The sequence below is a fragment of the Lucilia cuprina genome, chromosome 4 (assembly GCF_022045245.1).
Source record: "Lucilia cuprina isolate Lc7/37 chromosome 4, ASM2204524v1, whole genome shotgun sequence".
Lineage (NCBI taxonomy): Eukaryota > Metazoa > Arthropoda > Insecta > Diptera > Calliphoridae > Lucilia > Lucilia cuprina.
In genome coordinates this window covers 2,824,779-2,844,540 of record NC_060952.1, presented here as the reverse complement: position 1 = coordinate 2,844,540, position 19,762 = coordinate 2,824,779, and the positions used below count along the sequence as shown (strand labels likewise).

The window sequence follows — 19,762 nt, the reverse complement described above, 5'->3', positions numbered from 1 at the left end:
TACTTTTTATCCCAAAATTTCAAAACCTATAATATGCCCGCCTGATGTAGGGTGCATAATGAGTGTGTTTCTCTTTGTATGCATACTCATGCCGGCAAACATGGAAAAACCATACCATGTTGTTGGCTTTTGAAGCTGATATTAAGTATCACATATGTAGTTGTTGTTATGTTTTACAGATTCTAGTATTTCTTACAAATACAGCCGCACATGTTACCAAGTAAAATTGTTACTTTTATATGTTGGGATTTAATGTGTAACGACGTATCCTTTTAATTCCAACTATCAGTCCAAAAATGTTTGTTTACAAGTATGTTGGTATCTGTGGATGAATGTATGTACATATGTTTGTATTTATTTGATGTTCACAGAAATTAAAAAAATAAAAAACATGTTTATATTGCACTCATTGTGCAATGGCATCATGTTCAATCGACTTTAATATTTGTTCGTTTTTTTAAGGATTTTTATGCATATCTTTTAACAAATCATTCCTATCTAGCAAAAAATCGGTAAGGGGTTGTACTTCCATAACTACTTTCTTTTCAATGACCTCTATTTATAGTCTTCATTACTTAGAAGTACTTTAGTAATGACTTACATATAATGCGTTACAGAAGTACTTTACTTTAGGGGGATTTCCGAAATTTTATATTAATTCATAATAAAAAAATTTTGAATGATTGAATTTTTGTTAGTAACTAAATTTGTGTTAATTTGGGATTTTTGTGCATCAATCTTCCTATTTATAATGACTACTTGAAGTTTCTATTTGAAAAGTCCTTATTTGTTATGACTTCAGTCCCTATTTGTAATGACTTAGGGACTTTAAGAAGTCCAATGACATCACCGTGTTTAAATAATGACTTAAAACACTAATGAAGAAGTAGTGACAAGCGGCTTTTTAACTTATTTCTTTTCAATGTAAGTTTTTCCTGGGCTAATATTATGAAGGTTTTAGAACAAAATGACAATTAAGAATATTAAATATAAAATAATTCATTTATATCCTTGATTGTCGTCTAATGAATTATCCAATAAAGTGTTTCTTTCTAAAAAAGAGAGAACTAACAAATTTTTTTTTTTAATTTAAATCAATTATTACAGGTGGTTAAACATTTATTCTGTACCTTTATGCAATAGGTCAATTGTTAAAAGACTAAATTAATATTAAATTATGCGTAAAACTTTTCTTCAAGTACGTATTTAAAATTATTAAAGTAAAAGAAAATAAACTTAAAATGTACTAAATATTCCAAAATTAAAGTAACAATCTGCTCTACATTCACAAGTATGATTGATATTGGTTCACCATGTCTTCATTTTCGTAATTTTAAATTTGAGGTTTCACATTTAGCTTTCTCCACTTTTGTATCTTATGAATACATGAGCCATCGCAGACAGGCTGTTGGCATGTTTGTTGGTATGAAATGAAACTCAGCACTTAAAAAAGTTTTTAGTTTTTTTTTTTCGCCACATTTCATGTTCGCAAAACAACATCTTATGAAATGAAAAATCTTTTTATAGTTATAAGTTACAAGTTATACTTTTCCTTCTACTTACTAAGTACAACAACATATTCGTACTTAAATCCACCAAATACCCAAAAAACATTTTTGTTGAACAAGTTGTAACAGAAGAAAAAGTTGCCATCTCTAGTAAAATGCTGCAATTAAAAATAAGTTTATTTTCATTTTGCTTTTTTTCACACAAAATATACGAAACTTTTAGTTTATAACCTAAAAGTATGCTGTTGTAAATTGTTTGTACTCTCTTTAAAAAAGAAGAATATGTTTTTATAAATGTCCTTTTTACCGTTGTATATGTTTGAAAATGTAATGGAGAATATGTGTTCTTTTGGTGTGTTAGTTATGGCTGAGTGACTGGCGGACGGATGACAAAAAACACAGAATTTATGAAAAATGAAGGAACCAAATGAATGGAAAACGTCTGTTTTGAAATAAAAACTTGAACACATACAACATTTTTTATATAACAAAAAACTAAAGTACTTTACATTACAGAATAATAGGGCGTCTCTTATTCCGGAAGAAAATAAGGAACGCCTGGTGGTAAGTAAATTACTAGTCTAAATGACTACATAACTAAATAATTAAATATTTGGGATACGACTTCAAATAAAATAAAAAAGTACCTTACTAATGTACAACTATGTATGTATTACATTTTTCTTTGTTTAGTTGCAGAAGAGACTAAATATTTGGTTGTATTTGTGTGTGTATAGTTGTTGTTGTTAAAATTGTTACAATTGTTGCAGGAAATGCGGTTAAGTTTTCATGCATTAATTCATAATAATAGAGAATAAGTACAGCAAAAGTGTCAAAATAAGATGAAAACTGGGTAAAGGAACTCAAATGACACAGATGACATGACTGCAGGAATTGTTTAAGCCTTGAGTAGTCTCAAGTAATTTAAATAAAAAGATTCTTTTTATATTCGTCAAATAAAGTTTGTGACAAAGAGATAGTAAGATTTAATTAGTATATGTAACTAGATTTAATTAAATTTTAAAAAATAAATTAAATAAGAATTTTCATTACTAACTAAGGAGTTAATTTTTCTGTTACTCTCCAAAGATTATTCAATCCCCATTTTGCTCTTCACTAAGTCTGTATAAAATGTTTACAACTTTTTTTTAAATTCCTTTAAAACAAATCTTTTTCATTTTATCTTTTGTTAAAAATTCAATGTAAATATTTTGAAAATAATTTTACCCTAACAACTTAATTTTACTGCAAATTTAACTAATATCACATTAAAATAAGTAAAAGACAAGAATAGAACCACAAAAAGTAATCGGAAACCCTCTTCAAAGGATATTTCAGTGTCTTACTTATTTAATGATGTTGTTTTATTTGCAGTAATTATTTACAGAGTAAATAAAATTAAAAAAAGCTCAAAAGGAAAAACAATAAACGAGCCAACGTCATCAACATTTTACAAGTGAAATCATTAACATTAACATCATCATTACCAAACACAAATGTTAATAATACATAGAAGCCAACCAGCAGACATTTGATGAGAAGGAAATAATGAAACCAGCAGCAACTAGAACAACTTAGTTATTAATTCACATGTGAATAGGAAAGGATCTTGTAGATGTTATTTACTTCATTTTATATACACACATACATATGTACATACATATATATGTTTATATTCAGAAGGCTTTAAATATTTTTATACAACTTTGTAGAAGCTGGACAAGATACTGTGTGTGGAATGTACATATTAACAAACACACAAACTTACATTAAAAAAGAAAACTATTACAAAATTAACAAAAAAAAATTATTTAGAAATAAATAAACTTTTTTATTATTTTAATAAAATGAAAATCTTAAAAAAATTTGTTTCTTTAATAATCAGTCACACTGTAGAGGTATGTATATTGCTGAATCTTTACATATGTTGTTATTGTCGTAATATTTTTATATTTGTGTATGTATATACATAGTATTGTTAGACGGCTTGTCTTTTCCTTAAATGTTAATTCTTCAAGTACATTCATACACATTATTATACATATACACACAAACATATATATTTTGTAGATAAATTAATTTACGTGTTTTTATTTAATTTTATTTATTTCTTTATAAATTTTTCTTGTTTCTGTTTATTTTTTTTATTTTTCATATGGTAATTAGCTTCTTCATATGTACGACTTGGTTTTTTTTCTTTGGTTTTCTTGTTATGAAAAAGAAACCCAGCAAAAACTTATATTTAAAAGTAAAAAATTAAAATGCAAAGATTTAGTTAGATAATAGTAAGTAATAATTTTATAACTTTTCTGTAAAAAACAAAACCTCGAAAACAATATCTCAAGGCTTTAAACCAAGTACTTATATTAAAGTTTTTGAGAAAACACACGTCATTACTCACGTGTTTGCTGGGTATACACATAATTCTATATTAAAAAGACATTTAACCGAACAAGTAGAAAGGCAGAATTGGTATATGATTTCGGATCCACACGGTACGATGTGTGGATCCGAAATCACATACTTATCATTACCATCAATTCTGCCTTTGCATTCCTTATAAATAGCATTTCCATTATCTTCAACATCGAGGGAAGTTTTCAATTCCGTTCATGAGTATTCATGAGTATACCAAAGTATTAAAGCAGTAGTTAAGGCCAGCACTTTTTTCCATTCCACATAGTCTAATATTTGTGTGCCCAATAATTAATTTTGTGCCATTTATTTACTCTCTACTGTATATGTTTTATTTTTCAGTCTTCTGAGATGTTAATACTTTGTTAAGCAAATGAACAAAAATCCTTACATTTATTTGTATGTATATGTATGTATAAACATTAGAGTGTCCCGAGGAACTATATTTTAAATACCCATACAAATGCGGAGCAGAAAAACTTAAAAAAAACTAATTATTATTCTTGAGATAAGCTCAAAATTACGCGAGTTTTTTTTTTTTTCAAATAAATTAAACTGAGGAGCTTTTTAAAAATATTTTATATTATTTTTTCCTACTCAGTACATATATAAATACGCATCGTTTTAGAGGCATTACTGGTGCCAGGGACACCCTAATGAACATTAATGTATGTGTTTTTTGTTTGTGTGTGAGTTTTTACGAAAAACCTTAATGGTTGTAATGTATGTACATAATTACATGCAATTAGTTAGTAACTAAATACAAAAACACTATTTTTGCCTTTTACACACACACACACATTTACTCATATATTTATAATAATTGTCCACAAAAGGTTAAAGTTAAACAGGATAAATAATTTAATTTATTATATAAATTATACTTAATAAATACATATTAACAAACAAATATTTATATTTGTATGTATGTTCGTATGTTTTTACGTGATTTTATGAAAGTTTAAGGTTTTTTGTTACCAAATATTAAAAAAAAACCTTCGTTATATTTAATTGTTGTTTTTGAGGTCTTTTCACCAAGTTTTTTTTGTTTTCCAGACGTTAAAGGATGTGTTTTTGTTTTTTTGTGGAAATGTTTGACATTTTAATTAATTAAATTAAGATCTCTGTAAAAAAAAACAAAAACAATGAATAATGACTAAATTTGTTGCTTAAACTAAAAAGTGTTTTAAATATAAATTTTAATCGCTGTTCAAGAGCAAATTATGAAAATTAAGTACACTTTGAAAATTTTCAAAAAATAAATTTTTAATTGAAAATGGAAAATGTTTAAAAAGTTATTAAAATAAGTTTTTTTTCCCTACTAAACAATTATTCTTACCATCATTTTGTTAAAATTTGAAGAATACCTTTTTTCCTTGCATTTTATTCAAATACAAATTAAACGTGACTTAACAATGACTTGAAATTTTTTACTAAACAAATTAAAATTTTATCAATAAGGAAAAGATTTTTTCTCAAAAAACTTCTACTGAAACAAGAAATTTTGATTATTTTCAACTTAAATGTATTAATCAAGAATGACTTGACACTCACGCCTTAAAAAGTTAATTTTTAGATCGTTTTTCAAAGTGTATTCCAGCAAAAATAAAAAAGCGATGAAATTGATGATTTTACATCATTTTCATTTCTATATACAATTTTATTGAAACTTATAAGAATGTGTTCGAGAGCAAGTACCAAACTTTTTATACATGTAGCAAATGAGATAAAGTTTTGTTATTGCAATTGTTGTAAAACTGTTTCACTTGTATTAATAAATGTTTTTTTCGTTCGTTTTCGTTTCGAAATTGCCATAAAAATACAATATTTATCAGGTGATCTATGGAAACAAATGACAAGAACGTGACTTTCAATTTGTATTTAAATAAAAATTGAGAAGACACACAAAGTAAAAGTCTTACAAATGTACATGTAAACTACAAACATTATGTTTTAAGGACCTTTAAGTGCATGTGTAAGTATGGGAAATTTATGTATTAGAGTATGAAGGTAAAAATAAGCATAAATAAAATATAAATACATATCTTCAGCAAAAGGGGTACGAGTAATGTGTATGTGAGTTGAAAGCGTTTGGAAAAACTTCTTGTATTCTTCCCTTACATTCAATTCCTTATGGAGTATGTTAAAGTATATAGGGATTGTAACATTGCAAACAAATATTCGGTTCATATTCTACCACATGATGGATCGACATTTCCAGAATTCACAGTGGATAAAAACGTTTTATCGTAAATATGACGCAATATTTCATGGGATATTTGAACTATTGTATCGAGATTTCACTGATACCTCTAGTCTATAGTTTATGGTATATTTTATAGCCTAGCCTATAATCTAGTCTATAGTCAAGTCTATAATCTAGTCTATAGTCTAGTCTATAGTCTAGCCTATAGTCTAGTCTATAGTCCAGTCTACAGTCTAGTCTATAGTCTAGTCTATAGTCTAGTCTATAGTCTAGTCTATAGTCCAGTCTATAGTCTAGTCTATAGTCTAGTTTATAGTCTAGTCTATAGTCTAGTCTATAGTCTAGTCTATAGTCTAGTCTATAGTCTGGTCTATAGTCTAGTCTATAGTCTAGTCTATAGTCTAGTCTATAGTCTAGTCTATAGTCTAGTCTATAGTCTAGTCTATAGTCAAGTCTATAGTCTAGTCTGTAGTCTAGTCTATAGTCTAGTCTATAGTCTAGTCTATAGTCTAGTCTATAGTCTAGTCTATAGTCAAGTCTATAGTCTAGTCTATAGTCTAGTCTATAGTCTAGTCTATAGTCTAGTCTATAGTCTAGTCTGTAGTCTAGTCTATAGTCTAGTCTATAGTCTAGTCTATAGTCTGGTCTATAGTCTAGTCTATAGTCTAGTCTATAGTCTAGTCTATAGTCTAGTCTATAGTCTAGTCTATAGTCTAGTCTATAGTCTAGTCTATAGTCTAGTCTATAGTCTAGTCTATAGTCTAGTCTATAGTCTAGTCTATAGTCTAGTCTATAGTCTAGTCTATAGTCTAGTCTATAGTCTAGTCTATAGTCAAGTCTATAGTCTAGTCTATAGTCTAGTCTATAGTCTAGTCTATAGTCTAGTCTATAATCTAGTCTATAGTCTAGTCTATAGTCTAGTCTATAGTCTAGTCTATAGTCTAGTCTATAGTCTAGTCTATAGTCTAGTCTATAGTCTAGTCTATAGTCTAGTCTATAGTCTAGTCTATAGTCTAGTCTATAGTCTAGTCTATAGTCTAGTCTATAGTCTAGTCTATAGTCTAGTCTATAGTCTAGTCTATATTCTAGTCTATAGTCTAGTCTATAGTCTAGTCTATAGTCTAGTCTATAGTCTAGTCTATAGTCTAGTCTATAGTCTAGTCTATAGTCTAGTCTATAGTCTAGTCTATAGTCTAGTCTATAGTCTAGTCTATAGTCTAGTCTATAGTCTAGTCTATAGTCTAGTCTATAGTCTAGTCTATAGTCTAGTCTATAGTCTAGTCTATAGTCTAGTCTATAGTCTAGTCTATAGTCTAGTCTATAGTCTAGTCTATAGTCTAGTCTATAGTCTAGTCTATAGTCTAGTCTATAGTCTAGTATATAGTCTAGTCTATAGTCTAGTCTATAGTCTAGTCTATAGTCTAGTCTATAGTCTAGTCTATAGTCTAGTCTATAGTCTAGTCTATAGTCTAGTCTATAGTCTATAGTCTAGTCTATAGTCTAGTCTATAGTCTAGTCTATAGTCTAGTCTATAGTCTAGTCTATAGTCTAGTCTATAGTCTAGTCTATAGTCAAGTCTATAGTCAAGTCTATAGTCTAGTCTATAGTCTAGTCTATAGTCTTGTCTATAGTCTAGTCTATAGTCCAGTCTATAGTCTAGTCTATAGTCTAGTCTATAGTCTAGTCTATAGTCTAGTCTATAGTCTAGTCTATAGTCTAGTCTATAGTCTAGTCTACAGTCTAGTCTATAGTCTAGTCTATAGTCTAGTCTATAGTCTAGTCTATAGTCTAGTCTATAGTCTAGTCTATAGTCTAGTCTATAGTCTAGTCTAGTCTATAGTCTAGTCTATAGTCTAGTCTATAGTCTAGTCTATAGTCTAGTCTATAGTCTAGTCTAGTCTATAGTCTAGTCTATAGTCTAGTCTATAGTCTAGTCTATAGTCTAGTCTATAGTCTAGTCTATAGTCTAATCTATAGTCTAGTCTATAGTCTAGTTTATAGTCTAGTCTATATTCTAGTCTATAGTCTAGTCTATAGTCTAGTCTATAGTCTATTCTATAGTCTAGTCTATAGTCTAGTCTATAGTCTAGTCTATAGTCTAGTCTATAGTCTAGTCTATAGTGTTTTTTATAGTCTAGCGTATAGTCTAGTTTAGTCTATAGTCTAGTCTGTAGTCTAGTCTATAGCCTACTCTATAATCTAGTCCATAGTCTGGCCTGTAGGGTATAAAGAATCCAGCTCTGTCATCTAACTTATTTCACGCAATTTATGTAGTCCCTACAAAAATAACAGAATAAAATTGGCAACGTTGTTTTAACTTAATTCAAATTTCATATTTGTTTTATGTCTTTTAGTTTTCTGTGTTTTATTTTTATTTTTACAAAATTGTGGTGTCACATCAGTCTGAGGTTTTGGAATAGATGATACGTGATTATTTTACTTAAAAATATTATGATTTTCATATGATTGTAGTAGTTTATTACTAATCTTGCTACATGTCTTTTACTATTTTAAAATACGCACAAACACACAGCTCTGTATAGTTGTGAGTCTATAAATTACATTAGCTAGAATAACTATAATTTTCCTTAACTCTGCTTAAATCAAAAGCAAATCTCTGTCATAATATTTGTTGTAACTGACATATAAAATGCGTAAAACAAATCTAAAACAAAAAACCTTTTTTTTATTCTCGAAGGCAGAAACAAGTCTCACTAACGTATCTAATAAATTAAATGAACAACATGCAACACCTTTCTCCAACCATTATGTTACCAAAATTACAAAAATGTATTAAAAAACTACGCCAAATATTTCTACAACTTTGTGCACATATGAAATTTAAATCTAACAGAATTTGGTTTTCATATTAAAAAAAAGACTAAAAGGTTTCTTTGTGTTTCTTTCGTTTTCTATTCCACAATTTTATAAAATTGTGGTAAAATTATCATTATGTGAATCATGTGCAAATTGTTAATGTTAACAATAAGTGGAGAACAAGAGGAGGCAGCTTGTATACATGTGTTAAAACAGGGAACCGGAAATATATTTATACATTCTCACGCACACCTTCCCATTTTCATTACATTTATGTTAAAAACAAAACTGAACACTTCATTTCCTTTACTTCCTGGTTTCAATTATTGTACTCGTAATCGTTTGCCTCTTATCGGTTTTTATTTTGTTTTAAGTCTTTGTTAATGACTGTGGAAATCAGGAAATGAGGGACAGATTTATATAAAAGTAATTTCATTCTATTAAAAGAATGAAAAATACAAGAGGCTCATATGTATTCATACGTTTCCTTGTTATTATTAGTTGTTGTTTTATTTTAAAAAAAGGCCCTAAAGTATGCTTCAGTTATATGAATTAGTTCGAATATTAGTTGAGTATGTGATAAAGTATTTTCTTTGAGCAATCATAAGATGGCATACTAATTGTAAACTGTGTAATACAAATTTAGATCGTTATTTAGTTAGTTTGTTTGTTTATTTATTTGTCTCTTTGTTAGTTTGATTGTTATTAGTATATTAGTTTATTTAATTAGTTAGTAAATATTGAAATTAAACATTTTCTGCAAGCATTATCTTAACAATTTCTTAATATTCAAAAACTAATAACTTCCTTTTACAGAACCTAACAATATAATTGTTTAGAGACACAGCTTAGAAATTAAATTTATGAAACGAATATTATATAAAACCAAAAAAAAAAAAATAAATAAATAAATATGCAATTGTATACATGATAAAACTGATGAAATTCCCCAAACAATACGACATTCAAATATTTATTACTCTCAGTTGTAATAAACAAACGGACACATAAATGAATGGAAAATAAAAAAATATACAAATACAAAGATGTGAACAAAATAAAACTAATTTCCATCACCCGTTTTTTATAATAAAAGAAGTGCTAAACAAACGAAAGGACCAGGACACAAAAATCCTTGGTTTCTTGTTTTATTAACTAAACTTTTTATATTTACATAAAAACACACACTCTTTTCTACGTTGTACATTTGTTTTTGAATTGAGGACTAAAGGAATTCCCTGGTTTCTTAAAGTTTTATTAAAAAAACACACACAAATATAATAAAATAAATATACTATTTTATAAACATTCAATAAACTTCTTGCACAAACTCACACACCTTTACATCTTTAGTTGTATTTAGTTACAAACCTTCTGAAATGAATTTCAAATAAACTGAACTCAATTCTCTGGTAGTTGCAAACAAAACTTTATGATGTTTTTGTTATTTTATTTGCATTTTTTTTTAATTTTTATGTGCCATCTGCAACGTCATTACACATTTTCTGTTTAAAATTTCAGTTCAATATTTTCTTCTTGTTTTGTTGTTTTATTTAAAATTCACCATTCATTCATCTAGTAGTTGTTGGGTCCATCTAACGTAGCAACCGACGGACAAAATAACGAACCAACATCCATCTGCAATGCCTGAACCTTGTCAGCAGAAACCACCGTGTTACTTACACAGCCAACAGCAGCAGCAACAACAAATGCTGCTGCTAATTCTGCTTCTTTTGCTTTTTAACAGTCGTCCAAATGAATTTACGAATGTGCTTTACATGTTTGCGGTGGTAGTGGTAACAGTGGTTCAATTGCTACCAAAAGCAACAACAACTAAAACAAACAAAAATTAACACATAAACATACAAATTAACAAATGTTACGAATATACATACGAACAAACAGTTGAAATATTCACACTCGTAAATCGTCACAACATCCACAACATTTATTGTTGCTGTTCTTTTATTTACAAATGTATGTTTGTTACAGTTGTAACAAACATACATTTGTATGTTGTTAACCCAAATTTTGTCGTCATTGCTGTTTGGAAGTAGAAATTTAACATTTATTGTTTTCTTGATACTGTTATTCTTGGAAACGTTTAAGTTCCATTTACTGTTAACTTTTTAACAGAAAGCTTTTTTCCCAGGCAGTACTTTTAAAACTGTATTGAACAGTGTACATGTAATTTAAACTGCTTAACATTAAATCAAATTATTTTATCAACAAATATTTTCACTACATACTGATTTTATTATTAATATTTGTATTATTGATATTTTGCCCAATTGCGAAATCAAATTAGATAATTTTGTGAAAAATACGACTTTAGTCAATAATTTTGTAAGAATACTATTATTTTATATTGTTGTTTTACTCTAAACAAATAAATTAAGAATTTTACTTCCAACTTCATGTAAAGTTGATGCTGAAAATTAAAAACCTTTTTAAATAATCTTTTTATTAGGCCCAATGATAGAGAAATTCAAAATATACCATTGAAAAAAAGTACCAAAAGAAAATCACTCTTATACATTTTTATTCCATCATAATATTTATATGTACACTGTACAATGCACATTCATATGTAGTGTATATGTTTAATTAGTACAATTTGAAGAAGATAAAGTTCTATATTCAGCTTTAGAGAATCTCATATACCCTTCATTATAATGTTAAAAAGCAGAATCTGCAAAGTATATTACAATGAATCAAAAAGTATCAGTTTTAAATCGAACAATTAATAAAAAGTTTCCTTTTATAGTTTTGTATTCAACAAAGATATGTGATTATATGTTTCAAGGTTCAATATTGCATAAACAACAAAAAAGTACCAGCTAAAGACTGCTTAATACCAAAAAGTCTGCTTTTTTTGGTTCTCACTTAAAGTACACTCAGATCTATCAAATATTTGAGCCAAAAGACGTAACCACAATTTTTTTAAATTTATTTTTAATTTAACATGCAAAAAATGTTGAAACATACAATAAAGACGTTCTAAAATGATGTCGTCATATATATGTTTGTTTGTATAAATAAATATACATATATCTAAAGGAAATCAAAACGTCACGTCTTTTACGTCAAATATTTGTTAGGTGTGAATGTTTCTAGCTAATATTTATTAGAAAATGCAAAAAGAAAATTTGAACAATAAAAAGTACCAAAAAATCTCCATTTTATGTGATTTTTGCTCATATCATCGTAATTTATTTTTGATTTTTACAAATTTAAATAGGAAACTTTTCGAAAGCATGTATGACAGAATTGTTGAAGATTTGTTTCTTCTAGAGTCTTAGAAAAATTGATTTCAACAAGCTATCTATTAGGATCCTAAATATACATATATGAGGTTTGGAAAATTATATTGAAGAATTGCAAACGGAATGACAAACTTATATATACCCTTCTTACGAAGGTAAAGAACATACATATTAGGATGTTTTTGCCAAGAGCGTTTCTTCTTAAGTTATGATAACGTATACTGAATATACTTTCTTAAAACTAAAAATATTATTACTCATACGCCTCATTCCAAACAAACGAAATAATTCTATCGTTAAGAATACAAAAACAATCATACGTTCTGTTGAACAATAAATATTCAATTATTTTCTTTAATCCCTTATAATTAAGAAGTCAACATATTTGTTTTGTATAAAATTCTTTATTATTAAATAAATTTTCTTCTAAATTATATACATAAACAATTTTTAATTAATTTCAACCAATTTTATACTATATCGTAACAAGCGAACGAACAAACAAGGATTGAATTTATTAAAAGTAAATGAAAAAGTTTTGCATTAAACAGTTGTTGTTGTATAAACAATACAAACACAGAGAAATAGTTTTGCCAAGTACTTCTGCTCAAATCCTTAACGTGGCTAAGAACAAACTTTTTACCATCTTACTACCTGGGAAGTTGGTGAAAGTTTAGTTTAGATATATATTTAGTTTCTTTAGTCTGGCAAAAAAAATGATAACAACAAATAAACTCAATTAAAATAGTTTTTTTTTTTTTTGGTTTATTTTTATGGTTGCTTGTCTTAATGTTCCTTTGTTCCTTGCTGCAACACTTTTAATCGGAGGGTGAAACAAAATAAACGAAGTTTATTGCAACTAAAAGATGCAATTGGGAATGAAATAAAGAAATTAAATGTAGATTTCATGATGACGTGGATTTTTCATTATTTCACTCATTGTTTTTTTTTTCTGTTTCATCTCTAGCATTGCACTAAATTTTGCTTTATTCGGAGTTACAACCGGGAGTGCCATAAAGCAAATTGTCCAATTTTAATTTTCTATTTGTTAGCACTGGTGGCGCCCCATGGCCGGGACGACCCCAAAATGTATCAAAGACCATGAAATGTTGATTACACTCATCCCTATCGAGCTGTTGAGCCACGCTAATCGAACGTCTTTTTTGTGCAACTTGACAATTGAGGTCATGCAAGTAACGCATATCAGTGGTTGCAACATCAGCTGCTGCTGCCGCTGTGTGGAGTCTATTTATACAGATGCAATTCAATACAATAATGGTTGTAAGTAGTAGTTGTGGTGTTTTTAAGGGTGTTGTTGTTGGTTTATTTTGTAGTGGGTGGTGGTTTAAAGATTAGTACGAGTTGTTTTTAAAATATAAATGTTAATTAGTTTGTTTTTTGATTTCAAGTTATAGATTAATAAAATTAAAGAAAGAAATTCTGTAAGTAAAAATATGCACTTGTGGGGGCAGTAGTTTGTTGTTGTTTCAAGTAGTTTGTTGTTTGTTGTTGAAACTTGTTGTAATTGCAACTACTTCTTTGGCAATTGTAATTTAATAACAATTGTTACTGTTCTGCTGGTTTTATTAGTTAGAATGAAAAAACATATAGCACGCATACACAAACATATAGATTTAAACGCACACACACATTGTAATATAAAGTTTTTAAAAGAAAGAGGAAAAAAAGTACATATAAATAAGTTTTTTTTTTAAATTGATTTTTGTACATTTCAAATAGACAGACAAAAAACAAGTGCTTGCAGAACATTAATTATAGTGGTGATTAAGATAATGAGAAATATACATGATTTGTACATGAAATAAATTGAATTTTGTTCGATATTTTTTGGTAATTTTCATGGTTAGCGTTTATTAAATAAAAAAAATATCTAATTGGTTGAAATTGTTTAAATAAAACTTTCAAATATTTACAAAATTATTTTGTTGGTTTTTGGATGTGTTGCACAATAGGTATTAAACAAGTTTTCACGATTAAACATAAAATTAATTGTTTTAAGTACGTTCGAGAAAAATGATACAAAGTTACAGTTTTAACCCGTATACTAAGTGCAAGCTCTGGAATATTAAATAAGCTGCTGATATATGTCTGATTATTGTTTACACTTTTTGTTCTTAAAATTCTCATGGGAAATATTTGATAAATGTTTTTTTAGTTAATTTTTATTAGATTAAACATTTCAAATCAAGATATAATTCTTGAAATATTTTATATTATTTCCTCCCCATTGCTAAGAAACTTAACCTTGATCTTTAAACTTTTAAAAATATTCTAAAGCATTTGTTAGAATTTGATAAGAGTCAAAACTATTTTACTATATTTTCAATTATTTGAAAGAAAAAAGTTATGGCTTAGAAGAAAATCTCAAAATTGTTTTCAAAATTAGTTAATTTCCAAACCATTGTGCAACATAATATGCAGCATATCAACATACAAATTTTTTAAATTATTTACCAAAATTTATGAATGCGTTAAAAACTCGCAGATGTTTTAAATATTTAACAGTGAACATCTCTAAAGAACTTATTGAATTTTATTTTTGCGGCAACCAATTCTATAGATGAACTAATTATACAACAAAAAATCTATGCAATTTCATACCAATCTATGCCATGGTTTGATGTTATAATGTGATAATTTTGTTGCCAAACATTTTTGGCATAACTTTGTTTTTTATTCTACTAATTCCAATTCTAGATTAATAATTGTTTGCGTATGAGTATGTGTGTATATGTAGTTGGTGTATTATATTTAAGGGAATTGAAATGTTGGGGATAGATACATTGGTATCTAACGAATATGCAGTGTGAATTTTTTCAAGCAACATGTAGTGCCATTTGTATTGTTGTTATTAATGTTGTTATTGCTGTTGTTGTTATTAAAGTTTTTATTGTATTTATTGTTGCTGTTGATGTTGTTGTTGTTACTATGCATGTTCATGTTCAATTTTGTAGCGTACCTATCATTTGATGCTGTACGTTTGGTTACATCCGTTGTCGATAAACTAATGGGACGTTCAAAGGCACGTCTACGTGCCAACAACGGCACCAATTCAACGCCATTATTATCAGCCATTGTCGCAGTTTTATTACCACCACCACCGCCAACTTTCATATTGGCACTATTGTCTGTGGTCGTATCAATCGTTTTGTTGTGCCGCAACAAACGTGGACATATTTTTGGTTTCTGTTCTTTCATTGCATTGGTATTTGTTTGTTTTTGTATCGGTTTAAGTGGGCTGGTATTTAAGATCATGGCCGGACATGTACAGGTGCATACGTCACAACATCTTGTGAGTTTACGGGAAGCACGTGATTTGCGAAATGTTGGTTTTTCCGCTGGTGTGGCAGGATTATCTTGATCTAAATCTTTAAGCATTTGTTTGTTAGTCCAACCCTAAAAGAAGTTAATAAAAATAACCATGAATGCATAAACATTTAATAAAGTTATACAAAGTTTATGAAAAGTGTTTTGTATGGCAAATTTTAGCTTACCAACGATTTCATAAAAGAACTTCCCACTGCCTTAGGACTACGCCAGGGCTTACCACCAGGACCTGCCTTACCCCAGGGATCCTTGCTTGGCTAAATATTTCAGAAAAAAAAACAAAAACCAATAAAGTTTTAATTCTACACCCTTATAATTGACATCTCACCGGCTTTTCAATTTTCTCTAATGTTTTCTTTGGTCTTGTTGTCATCACTTTTGCCTCCACCATCTTGGCATTCTTGTGATCCAACAACAAAGGACACTTGTCACTTTCGGTAACCACAATTTTTTCTAACATTGGTTTACCCTTTGTGGCAGCATTGGGTTTATAACGCACTTCTATGTCAACATGCCCCTTGTTGCGAAATGACATGGATGGATGATCTTTTAAGGTAATTTGCAAACTTTCAGCATGTTTATTGCCATCGCTCTTAATACCAACACCACCTCCAGCCCCTGTATTAGTAGCTCCACCACCATTACCACCACTACTGGTAGCTGCTGTACCCACATCACGTTCACACAGTGTTAAAGTGCTACTGGCTTGCATGGGACGTGCATTATCACCACTTATATGTTGCACGGCATGATGTGTGTGAGCGGTGACACGAGGCACCGAATGGTGTTGCTGCTGGTGGTGATGATGATGATAATGAGGATGATATGCGGCTACTGGATCTAAGCAACGTTTGTGTTTAGCAAAATAATCACTAAAACGACATGGTTGCAATGAAGTCAAACGATGAGTAGTGGTCTAAAGCAAAATAAACAAAATACAAATTTACACAAACCAACAATAAATAACAAATTAAAATTTTTAATTAACAACATTATAGCAGTTTATACTAACAATTGGTGCGGTGGAATGTAGACCCACTGCTGTTATATCCTTTCGTCTCACATCAATGTTGGGGGCACCACCTCCTGGTCTACCCCAAGGACAGTGTTTTACAAATAATTCATAATACTAAAATGTAAAAGAGAAGAAGTGCGAAAATAACATTTAAATATTAATATTAGAAAATTAAAATTTATTTATTCAAGTCTACAATAATTTTTCATTATTATTTTCTCAATTTATAACAAAGTTTTTGTTGCAACAGTAGTTAGTTGTTGCTACTCGGCTACTATTTGGCAAACACGTGCAGACACCAATTATTAACATAAACATTGATTTTCAGACATCAGAATTTCTCTATGTCTGCTTTTCTTAAGGAGTTTGTCTCGTTTTGTTCCACCTCTGTGTCTGTTCGCAATTGTTGCAAAAGTTTTATAAATTTAGCCAGATATTGATTTGAATTTATAGGTTGTTGTTATAGTTGCAAATACATAATCAAATGCATACACGTACATACCAATAAACTTACAAACATTGTTGCAAATATAAAATTTTGTCTGACTTTGCAAAGTAGAATTCATAATAATCGTAGTCACGCAATTTGCCAAAAATACAAAAAAGCTTGATAACTTGGTAATAAGTATTTTGCTACTTTAAGGAAACAGCGAGTTATGAAATTAGGTGTTTTTTATTATATTGATCAACCGCCAAGTTTTTAAAGCTTCCCGATATCATGAAAAATGAAAAAAATTTTCGATTACAGTAGAACAAAGTTCGCATAGAAATGAATTACCGATATTGAAATCGGGGTAAAAAGGACTTGAGTAAAAAGTTTGACATTTTTATAAAGCGTTTTGAAATTGGTAAATTTAATGACATTGACTTTATATACACCCTGTACTGTATACTTCTACTTGTATACATTGTATCTTCATGTCATTTAATTATTTAAATTTAGTTAGAAAAATAATGTCATTTAAATCTACTTTGATAAATTATTGATATAGTCTTTTATAAAAACATACATTTTAAATTAATTTTTTTTTGCGACAAAATTCATTCACATTTGCTGAAAAGGTCATTAAACTTGTATAAAACAACAAGGGGAAGTACGCAAACACATCGTTTTGTTTGAAATTTTTTTGTTCGATTTACTGAAATAAAATAAAAGTGACACAATGACTGACAGTGCTTTTAACCTGTTATTTTAAAATTTTTATAAAAAAAAAATACAAATATTAAAACATATAAGAAGATAAGAATTTTCTCAATAAAATGAACAATTAAAACTTTTAAGCAATTATATATTAATCATATAAAAGCATTTCAGGGCAATTTTAGCATAATATGACAATATGACTATATGACTTATTAACTAACTAACTAACTAACTAACTAGTTAGTTTGAAAAAGGATGTACATATATACATAAAATCCGAAGAAATACACCTAGGCCTCTACCCACCACCTCCGGTCTACCAGACTAGAACTCTAACCACTGACCTACCGGAGGCCACACTAACTAACTAAGTAAGTGGACATATTTTTGGTTTCTGTTCTTTCATTGCATTGGTATTTGTTTGTTTTTGTATCGGGCCTGTTGTGCGCTCCTTAACCAGTGTTTCAGGTGGGAATCGAACCCACCACCTCCGGTCTACCAGACTAGAACACTAACCTACCGGAGGCCACACTAACTAACTAAGTAAGAAGTTTTAAACAAAACCAATGTTAATAGATCGAATCCCAGAAGTGATTTGACATAACTAGTTCCAATATTGTTGTTTATGAATCTAAAGTGGTTCTCTTTACACTCATTCTAGGAAAAGTTCTAAATCTTTCCTTGGTTTATATAAATTTTTACTAGGACCATCTAAATTTAAAATTGTATATAATCATATAAATACATTTTTTTTAATCTGTGTTTAAGTTTTGGTAAGCAAACCATAATTTATTTTCTTTATGATTATGATGACTATACAAATTAATCCAAAACTGTTTTTATCTGTGCACAATTCTTCAATTCCTCCACTATTTATTTAAAAATTTTAAAACAATTTATTTCGTTTTCTTAAATTTCATACTTACTTCCTGTTTATCTTTTTCTTTACGTGCCATTTCTTCAGCCTTTCTGCGCCTCCACATCCTTAGACTTTCTTCCGCATTTCTACGTTCCACTAGACGTCTTTTTTCATCACACCACATCAAAGGATGTTGGATGTGGTCGTGGCAAAAGGCAGCCGCTTCATCGCTTGTCGTCATTATGTCTGCGACAAAAATCTCTCACTCACATCACACTTTTTTCTTTATAGACTTCTGTTACTTTTAGTGATTCCCTTTCTATGGTCTTTGGGCAGAAATAATCAAAATCAAAGAAGCGTAACAACATTTAAATGAACTTTATGTTGAGTAAAATTTTCTGTGGCTAACAAAAACAACAACTATTACTACAATAATAATAAATTTGTAGCAATGAATTTGTTTTCTTATAATTTTTGTCTATTGTGTTAAACTAGCAATAGTCTTTGTCAAGGATAATTTAACCGGAAATGGAAGTGGTGCGTTCAAGTAATAGTTTTAAACTAAAGTCTCGTGTTCTAGCTCCTACCAACAAAAAACTAAATTGAAGCAAAATAATACTAAAGGATTTTTGTTAGTTGTTGTTTTTTTTTTATTTTCCCAAAGCAGACATAAAATCGTTTAAAGGCACCTTATAGGTACCAGTTGGTAACTGGTAAATAACAAAATTTTATAATGCGCGCGCTTTATGTTTTGGCGGATGAAGTTGCTAAAGGTAAGGAGGGAATAAGGAAATACCAGTAAATAAGTTCCTTGTTATGAATCCTTTTATATAAAGCACGTGTAGTTTTTGTGTTATTTCAACATTTTCAGCTACAGACAAACTATTGGCAGTGGCAAAATTATAAAACAATAGACAACAGATTATAACATTTTCCCTTTTTTAGACTTTTTTCGACAACGAATTCCTTAGCAATACATGCATGCATGCAATGTCCTTGTAGATAAAATTATTATTCATAAACACAAGTTTTACATAAAACAAAATTAAACAAACAGTATTCATACATACATTTGTATACCAGGTGGATGATATGGAAGAGTATATTTTTAAAACGAAATCTGCACTTTATTTGGGAACACTAAAAAAAAACTGGAGAAAGTTTTTATTTTTTTGCCCATTTAT

The 19,762-nt window shown here is 28.9% G+C and overlaps 1 protein-coding gene and 1 long non-coding RNA gene across 3 annotated transcripts; both read right to left on the bottom strand.

Moving 5' to 3' along the window:
• Positions 1 to 1,184: 1,184 nt before the first annotated feature.
• LOC124419787 lies at positions 1,185 to 10,629 on the bottom strand. Its single transcript, XR_006940811.1, has 3 exons — positions 10,318 to 10,629; positions 1,564 to 1,666; positions 1,185 to 1,500 (listed from the first exon to the last, which is right to left on the bottom strand). It is a non-coding gene; the product is annotated as an uncharacterized LOC124419787 (long non-coding RNA).
• A 1,991-nt stretch (positions 10,630 to 12,620) lies between these two features.
• Positions 12,621 to 19,059, bottom strand: LOC111690586. Of its 2 annotated transcripts, none has more exons than XM_046949424.1 (6): positions 18,646 to 19,059; positions 16,573 to 16,689; positions 15,889 to 16,476; positions 15,728 to 15,817; positions 15,193 to 15,629; positions 12,621 to 13,457 (listed from the first exon to the last, which is right to left on the bottom strand). In XM_046949424.1, exons 1-6 carry the CDS (start codon positions 18,817 to 18,819, stop codon positions 13,199 to 13,201), a joined length of 1,665 nt encoding a protein of 554 aa, XP_046805380.1. In that variant the 5' UTR covers positions 18,820 to 19,059; the 3' UTR covers positions 12,621 to 13,198. The 2 variants fall into 2 exon arrangements, with proteins under 2 accessions (XP_046805380.1, XP_046805381.1); XM_046949425.1 differs by having other exon boundaries at positions 13,428 to 13,786.
• Positions 19,060 to 19,762: the final 703 nt, after the last annotated feature.

Excerpts from the sequence above, each read along its gene's own strand:
- LOC111690586 (XM_046949424.1), bottom strand. The coding sequence starts at position 18,819 with ATGACGACAAGCGATGAAGCGGCTGCCTTTTGCCACGACCACATCCAA. Across the intron at positions 16,477-16,572 it reads TACATTCCACCGCACCAATT|ACCACTACTCATCGTTTGAC; the intron begins GTTAGTATAAAC and ends ATTTTGCTTTAG. Across the intron at positions 15,818-15,888 it reads TAGAGAAAATTGAAAAGCCG|CCAAGCAAGGATCCCTGGGG; the intron begins GTGAGATGTCAA and ends TGAAATATTTAG.